This window comes from Balaenoptera borealis (assembly GCF_965194805.1).
Source record: "Balaenoptera borealis genome assembly, chromosome: 3".
NCBI classification, from domain to species: Eukaryota; Metazoa; Chordata; class Mammalia; order Artiodactyla; family Balaenopteridae; genus Balaenoptera; species Balaenoptera borealis.
Window position 1 is genome coordinate 60422657 of NC_138866.1, and position 12394 is coordinate 60435050.

Consider the following 12394-nt stretch of genomic DNA (forward strand, 5'->3'; position numbering starts at 1 on the left):
CAGTCTGATAAATTCAGATTATTGAGATTTATAACAATTTTTTAAAAAACACTTACTACTGTGTAACAGTCATAATGCCATAAAATATTAAGTTAAACTCCCAGTTACTTTTCTTTTTTCAAATATAAGTCAAGCTAAGTTGATTTATAGGTCTCCTATGGGAAGATTATAGAAAAAAAAGAAATGTTTCATGTAACATAACTAGGGATCTATTCCTTACGTCTATGAACCACATAAGTAAAAATCATACTTTAAAGTGTCAAATAGGGGACTTCCCTGGTGGCGCAGTGGTTAAGAATCCGCCTGCCAATGCAGGGGACACAGGTTCGAGCCCTGGTCTGGGAAGATCCCACATGCCAAGGAGCAACTAAGTCCGTGAGCCACAACTACTGAGCCTGCACTCTAGAGCCCGTGAGCCACAGCTACTGAGCCCACGCACCACAACTACTGAAGCCCACACGCCTAGAGCCTGCACTCCGCAACAAGAGAAGCCACCGCAATGAGAAGCCCGTGCACCACAACGAAGAGTAGCCCCCACTTGCCGCAACTAGAGAAAGCCCATGTGCAGCAATGAAGTCCCATAGCAGCCAAAAATAAAGAAATAAATAAAGTTTATATTAAAAAAGTGTCAAATAATAAAAAATATATATGTAACAATAAATGGAATTGTCTAACCTATTAATCAATTGAAGTAAGATTAAGGAGCATTTTAATATTTGAAATGTAAATGATGCTTCTTCCACTTAGAGATTTATTTCTTTTAAGTTATAAAATTTATGGTTATAAAATTACAAGTATCATCAGAATAAATCACTGGTCTCTTAAGATCCATTTCTCTATTAAAATTTGTGTCATGAAGTTGATACACATGTTGAAGCAAAGTTTTCAGTGGGTTTTTTTTCTTCTCATCAGAGGCTTTGGAGATGTTTCTACTTTCAGAGAAGAGATCTAAAGTAAAGCAAAATCACCACATGAGTACCTGCAAACTAATATCTTCTCCTTTTGCAAGTAAATTAAAGTTGCAGTGCTGAGAAGATAAATGACCTCAACTCACTCACACAGGTTTGGACAGCAAATTTTATATTTTCCTTGGAAATTTAAGTGACTATGACCTTACCGTATGTACTGTAGAAAAATATTTTTTTTAAGACTAAGTTTTTCCAAAGAGATGGTGATGGTGCAAACATGGACCTCAAATGCTTTGTGGGCAGGACCTGCCTGAACCAGTTGGACCTCTAAAGAGGGCCTGCAGGCCAGATCTAGTTTGAAGTTCACTGTAGGCACCCAGGGAAGAAGGCAATGTGCATATTTTACGGTCATAAATATTGCCTCAAATAAGCTATTTAACTAAGGGGGTGGGGGAGATTATTTTATATTTTTCCTATTATAGAGCCAAGACACGTTCAATGATTTAAAAATGAATAAATCAGAAAATGCAGAAGCGTCAAAACTAAAAAATCAAACTGAGCTTCTCTTAAACTTCTCACACACCCTTTACCAACAAACCCTACACCAGCAATCTCATTCTCCACAGGTACTAACTGTTAAAGGCTGGTGTATTAAAGTCATTTAAGGCTTTTAAAAAAGATATAATGCGTATATTCTTTATAAGTTTAATTTTACAATAAAGTGGAATTATACTATAAATATTGTTCTACATAATGAAAATCAAATTATCACTAAAGGTTTCCGGGCTAGCATAGAATCAGAAAGAAGAGAAGCAGCTGGATTACCTTAATGGTTTAGTGGATTAAAACTATGACAATTGTATGACCCATTTACTTTATGGGGATGAACTAACAAGAAGTCAAAAGATCAGAATGTTCCTATCCACTCTTTGGAACACCAGTTCAGCAGATAGAGCCAGGAACATGCATATAAATGTTTGCATTCTGACCATTCCCTGCCCCAATTTTAGGTACAGTATACACCATGGCCCCTTGATTACTGCAAGATTTCTTTTTTTAAATAGGAATAATTAAAAATTTGTTATAGTCTCTTATTCACTATACTTGATTGGGTTACAGCTTGATTACATCATAGCATCATCCAATTATAAAAAATTACAATGATTAGCCTGAGATGTTAACACATCATGATTTCAGACATTTCACCCTCATCACCTTGACAGCTACCTACTTGTTATTTTTACAGTAGACTGATCTCATTCATTACATCTTGGTTTTTCCTAATTTCATTTTCTAAGGTATTCATCTTATAGTTCTAAGGGTGCCGTGTGTGTGTGTGTGTGTGTGTGTGTGTGTAAGTTAGACATTGTGAAAGCTATGTGGCTGCTAAGAACCTCTCTACTCACAGGAGATATTAAATAAGAATAGCACTGAGGATGAGTGCTGTCATTGCTTTGACCTTTGAAGAGTCTGTGCCTAGAATCTCACAGGATGCTCACTTTATCAGAGAAATGAATAGTAAAACATATATCTGTAGTGTGTTGGGTCATAATGTCCTGCATTATGAGTGTCCAGACCTGTATTTTATTTAAGTAAATACATCAAATATTTATGAAGCCCCAGCTATGTGCCAGGAACTGTGACAAGCATTGGTGATACCATGGTGAACAGGATAGACCTAATCCTTGCCCTCGAAGTTTCTAGTCTAGTGTGGAAGACAGCCATTAAACAGGGATATACAGATTTGAAGGGTATTCCAAAAGAGCAGGTAGCAGTGCTGTGGAAGTGTAGAGGAAAAAGACCTAAGCCACCCTCCTAGGGAGAGGAAGATATCTCTTCCTGAGAATAAATTAGCCAGGTAAAGATGGGTGAAGAGAAGAAGACAAGTTGAACATTGGGATCTCATAGTAGATGGTCAAAGTGCCTGCTATTTTTGGAAATCAGTGATTCTCAGGCATTGACAAACAAAACATTTTTATGCCACTGGAGAACCTCTAGGAGTGAGATCTTGTTACAACACGCTAAGAAGGTAGACCGAGACTCTCACAGCTCAAGGATATTGCTTCTAGCTCCGAGCTGCCTGTCCAGGCACAAATCAACTTCTCTTCTTGCTCATTGAGGAGGCGTTATATGTTTTTCCCTCCCTCAATGTGATTTCTCTTCCAGCTACACCCATCTAGCAGAGACACTATAGAGCACAATGTTTCCTAAAATGTGATATGAGGAACACTGGTTTAAAAAGATTACTTTAGGTAGAACAAGGACAAACTTATTAATAGTTATGCATTTATTTTTACAAATTCCTTCTCTCTAAATAAATTCAATTAATACTAGCAAGTCAACTTAAAGAAATATATTGAATAAATAAAAATGAAACTACATTTGGATAACTTCATTATACTCGGGGTGCTTTAAACCAATTATTTAACCTTTCTGTACCTCATATTTTTCTTCTGTAAAATGAGAATAATAAGACTGTCTCAAGTACAATGGTGAAATGAAAATGTCCTTAAGCCATAGGTGAGTTTCTGGTACTTAGTAGATTTTTAGCAAATGAAGTTTTCTTTTTCTTCCCTTTCTTGCTGCCTACATACTGACCTTTCTACTGTCATTCCTATCTGGTCTGTACTATTAAAGATAAAATGTAAAATGTTGCCCATTGACTATTTCAAATTAAAAGCTCAAGATAATCTTACTACTATCACGCATTTATCTAAGGCTAGGCTAGATACATAGATACTTAGACATAGACATAAATAAATACACATATATGCCAGTACAAAAGAAGTGTTAAAGACTGGAAATCCCTTTTTTGCACTAATAATCATTAGGCAGACAGAGAGCTTTAATGTCATCATGATAAAGGTTATTTAATAGACTATGAGTTCATCTTGTTTTATTTCTCTTTAGGTGAAAAGGAGGAGGAGCAGAGGCTTTTAAACTAGAATAGAGGTTGACTTTCAGCTCCACCATTTACTAGCTGTGTGACACTGATCATATAACTGGACCCTTCTGAGCCTCAGTTTCCTCATCTTATGATACCTGCTACCATACAAGACATGGGTAAAGAAGTAGAGACAATGAATGTGAGGCAGAGAACACTATACCTTGCCTGGTCTGGCTTAGCCTATGTGTGGACCGAGAGAAGGGCCTCAGGTGGAAAGTTGTAGGTTCTTGCAAGAGGTTGGGGGTCAGTACAGACAGAAACTGTGGGTACCCAAGGGATGTGGGCCCAGGGTCACGTAGCATTTTGGCATGTTAGATATGATTTGCTCCATTACGCTATCATGGCCCTTGGTTTGTATCATTCCTGCCTCTTGTTATAAGTATTTGTATGTTATCAGGAAAAAAATATTAAATTACTAATTGTCTTAGCATGGGTTGTCCCAGAAAGTAGAGCCAGAGGAAAACGTTTCTGGGCAATGACTTTATCAAGAAGTGCAAACCCAAAAAAGCAGGAGCAGTAATAAAAGGGAGCAAAGCAGGGAAGCCAAAAGCACCAGTACAAGATACATCTCAAAGCTGGCCGCCAGTACGTGTGAACGGATTGCTTAATCTCCCAGGACCATCCTCCAGGAGGCTGTATAAACCGAGTGTCTCAGGACACTCCACCAAGAGATGGAAAAGAGCCTGTCTACTAGTTCCTTTCTCTCATCTTCAAAAGTTCATTTGGGGCTTCCCTGGTGGCGCGGTGGTTGAGAGTCTGCCTGCTAATGCAGGGGACGCGGGTTCGAGCCCTGGTCTGGGAAGATCCCACATGCCACGGAGCGGCTGGGCCCGTGAGCCACAACTACTGAGCCTGCGCATCTGGAGCCTGTGCCCCGCAACGGGAGGGGCCGCGATAGTGAAAGGCCCGCGCACCGCGATGAAGAGCGGTCCCCGCACCGCGATGAAGAGTGGCCCCCGCTTGCCGCAACTGGAGAAAGCCCTCGCACGAACTGAAGACCCAGCACAGCCAAAAATAAATAAATAAATAAAGTAGCTATAAAAAAAAAAAAAAAAAAAAAAAAAAAAAAGTTCATTTGACAGGGACTTGGGTCCCCTGCACATCCGCCAGGCACGTGGCTGGGCACTATCGCAGCAGGTGACACCTCAGCTTTAAAAGAGATGCCCAGCGCTGTAGGTGAGAGATGTGTGGCTGGAGCACAAGATGAGGGTCTGTCTGTGGGTGCATGAGGCTGGCCTGAATCTCATCTGTGGCCGGGCTGGGACTAAAGGTTCTGGAGACGAGTGAGAATGAGAGGATCTGAAGAGTCGTATTAAAGGTGTCTGAATCACCAAGTGAAATAACTTACTAGGCACGACCCAGTCCTCACGTGGACCCACATATCATGCTAAGAAAACTATCCTGAAAGAGTGTGAAGCATCCCCACAGTGGCTTACGAATAAAAATCAGCTTTGTATTGTGAAAATCTGGTACATCAAACTGAAAACAAAGGAAACTGAGTAGATAGGGGTATTTTTTCCACAATGCCTCATCTCAGTGAAAACAGGTTTCTGAGGAGCTGGAGATGTACTGGAAGAATGAAACGAAGAAGGAAAATAAACTGAGTGAAGCAAATCTAAATGAGTTTACAAGTCAGGAAATCTTGTTACCATCAGTGAGATAAAGGAAAGGGGTTCTCTGGTTCACCAAAGAGATATCCTATTAAGAATTTTTACCATACGACCCAGCAATCCCACTACTGGGCATATACCCTGAGAAAACCATAATTCAAAAAGAGTCATGTACCAAAATGCTCATTGCAGCTCTATTTACAATAGCCAGGACATGGAAGCAACCTAACTGTCCATCGACAGATGAATGGATAAAGAAGATGTGGCATATATATGCAATGGAATATTACTCAGCCATAAAAAGGAACGAAATTGAGTTATTTGTAGTGAGGTGGATGGACCTAGAGTCTGTCACACAGAGTGAAGTAAGTCAGAAAGAGAAAAACAAATACCGTATGCTAACATATATATATGGAATCTAAAAAAAAAAAAAAGGTTCTGAAGAACTTAGGGGCAGGACAGGAAAAAAGACACAGACGTAGAGAATGGACTTGAGGACATGGGGAGGGGGAAGGGTAAGCTGGGACGAAGTGAGAGAGTGGCATGGACATATATACACTACCAAATGTAAAACAGATAGCTAGTGGGAAGCAGCCGCATAGCACAGAGAGATCAGCTCGGTGCTTTGTGACCACCTAGAGGGTTGGGATAGGGAGGGTGGGAGGGAGACGCAAGAGGGAGGAGATATGGGGATATATGTTTATGCATAGGTGATTCACTTTGTTATAAAGCAGAAACTAACACACCATTGTAAAGCAATTATACTCCAATAAAGATGTTAAAAAAAAAGAAATTTTAGCTGTTTTTTGATGTATTTCTACTCATCAAGTTCTATGATGTACTAATTATAAGTGTATGCAGATTTTTAATATACTTTTATGACATGTGCATTAAAGAGGCAGAGGCATCTCAAGGAAAGCAGACGCTCAAAATCTTTATAGGTGCTGTTCTGGAAAGGAGGCAACATGCAAAAGAGGGACGTGTTTATCTGTTGGAAAAACATGAGTAGCAGGAAGAATACAGACCTGTGTAGATCCTGTTCAAAGGAGGAGAGAGGATATGTGCTTGACTTCAATTTCTTTTTAGTCATCAGCTCTCTATTTTTTTTAATCTGGATACTGTTGATTACATTTAGGTATTGATGAAAATGTCAATGAGACTTTTTCTAAAATCACGCAGTATTATTTTAAAAGGAATTAATTTACTTTAAAGACAATATTTTGTGTTAATATGTCCCTTGAGAAACATTCTCATTTAAATTCTACACCTTGTGAAGAAATTCAATTATTGAGTTGTTCCAAATCTGCAGAAAATGATCTGAAAGTTTTATAATTAATATATAACAAAAAGGTGTTGCTAAAATGCATTAAAGAATTATATAAAAGACTAAACATAAAGAACAAAACAATGAAGATAGTGCAAACTTTTTTTAAAGCAACAAATACGTTTCAATTTCTGGAAGAACAGCTGTGTAAACTGCTACAGAATCCATGGTCTATGTAGTCATACCACTGAGGCACGTTCTTGAAGATCAAGGGCTTGGTTATAGTCAGCCACAGCTTCCTCAATCAGACCTATTTTACCACGAACTTCTGCTCTAAGATTATATACTAGAGCATCATTAGGTTTCAAAGACAGAGCTGTAAAAGAAAAAAATTTCAAGATATGTTTTATGCTAGCACTCAAAAAGACTCATTTTTTTAAATCAAAATTTTATAATATAAGAACTTTAGCATTACCTATTTGAAAACATTTTCCCTCATATGTACCTAATTATTTAGTTAAATTTAAAACATTGACTCTTTCTAAGAAAATTAACTTGGGAAAACACAGTACAATGTCTTTTTTGAAAGGCTGGCAATGTTTATGTATGGTTTCCCTAATAATTTTCTGTCTTAGCTTACCAATGCTATAAGTTATTACATAAAGGAATCCATACTGATTACATTAAAGATATGATATATAAAACCATTAATTCTAATGTTAGTTTATCTAGGCAAATAGACCTGATGATTTTCTTCTTTTGTCATCTAAAAACAAACAAATCAACCATTGTAATATTACTCAAGACATTACAAAAAAATATACCTTTACTTAGGTCTTCTTCAGCTAGTTCATATTGCTTTAAACAACAGTAGAAGTATGCTCTGTTAAAATATACTGCAGCCCAAAATGGACAGCTTTCAACTATATATGCAAAGTCTTCTTTTGCTTCTTCATATCTCTTTAGTACTGTATTTGCAATAGCTCGATTCATGGTAGCACATTCATTTTCTGGATCAAACTTTAAAGCCTTTGAGAAATAGTCACTAGCCTATAAAAATGTGAAGATAATGATAATCTGAATATATTTTAATTGGCAGCTATACAGCAACTTGAAACACATTTAATATAAAACTAAGGCCAGTGGCACACTGAGGAGATAGTGGAAGCATTTCATCCCAGATACAGATGATAAGGAGGTGCCAGCATTTGTAGAGAATGTAAAAGACAATAATAAAGCCAACCAATAGTTGGTCTGCTTTTTGTTATCACCATGTATCAGCAGTTTTAGACCGTGTCAGAGATAAAATACTCTCTGCTGAGGTGAAATGTTCCACTACCACCTCCCCCCCACCCACACACAAATCTCACATCCCTGTACAGCACTAGAAAAAAGTAAAATATAAGTTAGAAAAGAAGGTCACACAGGAGGATGAAATATAAGTTCAAAAATTAACATTTTTCATATAAAAGCAGAGTAAGGGCTAAAGAGAGAAGTGAATTTTGAAAATAAAGTTCTAAACCATACCAAAAAGAGATTAAAAACTCCGTTATACTATGAAAAGCTATAAGGAAGAAAGAGAGAAGATTAAAATCAGCTTGTCAAGAAGATCAAAAACTCTAGATGATTTACAACTCATCATCAAGCCGGAAGGGACCCTCCAAAGTGTGGTCCATTGACTAGGTGTTGGGGTCTTGATTAACATAAGTTAGAAAATTTTAAAAAACAGGTCCTTCATCACCGATTAGACACCCTACTACTCAAGGTAGGACTCTCATCTCTAACTCTGTGATGGATGGAAAATGTGCCTCCTACTTTAAAACTTCCCTAAAGGAAAAGTCATTTTTAACAATACGGCTTGCTGTCTCCAATTCCTTACCACTCGACTTTTCCCCAGTACAGCACAGTCTGGGTTCTATCTACCTCCCCCTAGCCCGTGAGGTCTGCTCTTGCTAAGGCTGAAGATGTCGTCAAGCCCAGTAGGCATTTTCTAGTCCTTTCTTTCCATGGCATTTCTGTGGCACAGATGCTCTTGGTCTCTCCTTCCCTCTTAAAACTCTCTCTGTCCTTGAGACAGGGTGTCTCCCTAGTTTTTCCCCTACTTCTCTGATCATTTTCTATCAGTCTTCTTCATGGAACTATTTTTCTCTATATTTCCCAGGGATGTGTCCTCAGTTCACTTCCATTGTGGGTGAAGTGAAACATTGAGAGCATGGTGGCCAGGAGCCCAGAGCATGGGGCCAGATTTCTAGGTTCAGACTCTGGTTCTACCACTTATTAGCTCTATGTCCTTGGGTGAGTAACTAAAACACTCTGACTCGATTTTTCTCGTCTATAAAATGGAGGCAACAAATCGAACCCTACTTTCAGTGCTGCTATGAGGATTAAGTGACCTGACAGGTAAAGTACTGAGAACAATATGCAGAATATAGTAAGGACTCAGTCAATTTTTATTGATACATCATTTTTTTTTTGCCAGTGTCTACAAATGGAGAGACTTCATAGCCCTCAGGTAATACTCCATGAATTTTACTGCCTGAGACGTTTGAGAAGCAATTAGATCAAGATTGTGTAACCCATCTCATCCCAGAATGGGAGCTATTCTATGCTGTAGTTACGTGCAATTTAAGGATCCCTTAAGATGGCAGCAGAATTGACATCCCTCTGTGACGAGCTTAAATTAAAGAGAATTCACTCCTGAACAGGAGGCTGGACTCACAGTCATTATAAATGAGGCAAGGGAATGATTCGAAGCAGAGCCAAGACTTCCTTCAAAAATTAATTTGTTTCACTTTAATTCACCAGTAAATGATCAATAAAGGTTACACAATTCTACATCACAAAAGCATGACTTGCAATCAGGTAGAAGCAAATGCCTACCTCAGCTAAAATAAATGAACTTAGTAAAACACAATAGTATGGTTAACTTTGAACAATGTAACTTTCTATTACAGCTTTGAAAACATATTACTTAGAAAATGAAAGCCTATAAATTTAATGAGGTTACTTGAAGAACAGGAGTATTAACTATGAAGTAGTTAGAGGCCAAAGACGCCTACCACAATAGATGGCCTTGCTTTAACAATTGGTCTAATGCCCTCATATCTGTAATTACTTAGAAAGCAGATCCAGGTATTTTTTAAAAGTCACCTGTAATTCATGACACATGCATGTAGCTCATCCAATTGTGGTTTAAAACCATTAAGTCACTAACCAACCATAAAAGAAGCCAGAACACATACATGTTTTAACCCTTTAGAGATTATCTGGTCTGTTGAGGGACCCTTCCTCCTCGCCCTAAATCTTCTTTCCATACATCAGAAACAAAGGGGGAGGGGGAGGATGGACCGGAAATAGAAGAATTTGCTCCACAAAGAAGCATAGAGCACACCAAAATAGCTGGATAACTACTCTCAAAGTCTGCTTGTCTCTGAAGGGAGCACATACTGCAAAGCCCGAGTATCCAGTATATCAAGACAGAGAACGGAATACATTTTAGATCAAATATTTGCCCAGCTGATGTGTCCCCGGCTTGGAGGTGAAAGAGCCATACTTAAAAAAAAAAAAAAAATCAAAGATCAAACTTCACTTTAGATCTAACCAAATAGTTTTATACATGATGTCCATAGAGTGATTAAGGACAAATAAGTTTAAATGTGAGGGTCTCCCTCTCATGTGGGCCTTAAACACTGATAGAAACAGAAAATTGCCCTGGGCACTGTGTTTGTCTAATGCTCGTTAACTAACTCTACAATGCAGAGCAACAGTGCCAAGACCCAGCCAGAGAGTGGTCTGAGCTTGAGGAAGTTTAAGGCAACTGACCCTGGCCTGTCAGCCTAGGAAAACATTAGCCACTGAGCTGTCTGAGGTCTGAGCTATGACAATCTCATTCGTGCCTTATATAATAATACCTTTGATAATTCTCTGTCCCAGCAGCTAGCTTCACCACTGAGGTCAACCAGCCTCATCACAGGGGTCAGCAAGCTAACTGATCTAACTTGGGAAACAGCTGAACTAAGGCAATGGCAGTAGAAATAGAATGGAAAGAGCATATCTGAGAAAAAACTAAGAAGGAAATTTGACAGGATTAGATGACTGATTAGATGAAGAAGTTGAGGAAGAGAAAGTTACAATTGATGCTAATATTTTTACTCAGGTGACTCCATGGAATGACATCTTGAATTGAGACAGGGTTTATACAAAGAAGAGCCGGACGGGGCGTAGAGCATAGAGAGATGAATTCAGTTTTGGCTCTCGTGCACTTGTAAAACATCCAGTTTTAGCAACTGGTGATAAATATGGGTTAGGAGCTCAGAAGAAAGCTGGAGGCTGGCATGTAGTATAAGCCATGGGTATAGATGGGCTTTCTGAGTAAGGAAATATGGAGAGAAGAGAAAGCAGTGTGATTCCTGGCATTAAAAAGCTTAATTGGAATGAGGAGATAAGAGACTAACACACAGAAACAATTGTGGAGTGACAGAAAGCCGTACTGAATCTGTATAGAAATAATTACACACAAAGCCGTATGGAGTCAAGATCTCACTTTAAATTTAACCACAACCTCAAGTGAGAACTTGAAGTTGGCTGGTGGTTCTACTATACTTCCCTAGAACGTTCACCCTACCGCTCTCTAAAACAATTATTTCACATTTTCTCTTTTCTCTTCAAAACTCCTAGCCATACTCTCCCCCTTTTTACCTGTCCACCCTCACTCTTAACTGGTAACTGGTACTCCTATTCCATGGAAAAAAATGTAATCATTTAAGAGAAATACCTACTATCAAAATCTACCTATCTACAGCCAGCTGTGCCCAAACTCTCTGCCTTCCCTCATGACATAATGGATAGTGTGTCCTGCTCCCTTCAAAGGCCACCCCTGGAACTTCCAAACTTTAGCTCCATCAAATCCTCAAAGATTTTGATCCTAATTATCCCTGCCACTCTCCCCTGCACCGACAATTTCTCCCTTTCTACTAGATCCTTTCATTAACACAGGAGCATGAATCAGCATCCCTCATATTTTAAAAAATTAAAAATACAAACACCTTACTCCACTCTAGCCACCACCCCCATTTCACTACTTCTCTTCACAGAAGAATTTCTTCAACTACTTGAACTGTCTCTAATTCTTCACTTCACATTTTCTCTACAACCCTTTCCGCTCAAGGCTCTGATGCCACTGCGACTCCAACAATGTTCTTGCCAAAGTCATCAATGACTTTCTCCATCCTCCCCTTCCTTGATTTCTCAGCAGCATTTGACACAGGACACATTTCCCTTCTTAAAGTACTTTATTCTTGAGGTGATATCATGCTCTCCTGCTTTCCTTCTCAACATCCTGACTGGATACTCCCCACTCGGTCTACACTCTGGAGTCTCCTCTCTGCTTCACTTCTAAACATTGGTATTGCCCCAGGGCTTGCTCCTTAAACCCTTTCTCTCCATCTATACTATCCACCCAGGTAATCTCATATAGTCCCACACAGTATGCTAGTACTGATATAATGACGCTTAAATAAGATGGTATTAGATGCTTGTCACTACTAATATTGTTTATTTTCTATTTCTTCCTCCAGTAAAATGTAAGCTACATCATAAAAGAAGTCTTCCTTATCTTGTTTAGCTCTGTATCCTCGGGGTCTTAATTCCTAGCACATGGCAGGTA

At 38.7% G+C, this 12394-nt stretch overlaps 1 protein-coding gene across 1 annotated transcript in view; it reads right to left on the minus strand.

Annotated features, from left to right (window-relative positions):
* Window positions 1-6379: 6379 nt before the first annotated feature.
* Window positions 6380-12394, minus strand: part of TTC6 (tetratricopeptide repeat domain 6) — a 220284-nt gene continuing 214269 nt past the window's right edge. Inside the window, exons 30-31 of the mRNA XM_082385911.1 lie at window positions 7554-7779; window positions 6380-7105 (exon numbers count right to left, since the gene is read on the minus strand). Of these exons, the coding sequence (XP_082242037.1) occupies window positions 6969-7105; window positions 7554-7779 (363 nt within the window). The 3' untranslated portion in view covers window positions 6380-6968. The remainder of the gene's footprint in view (window positions 7106-7553; window positions 7780-12394) is intronic.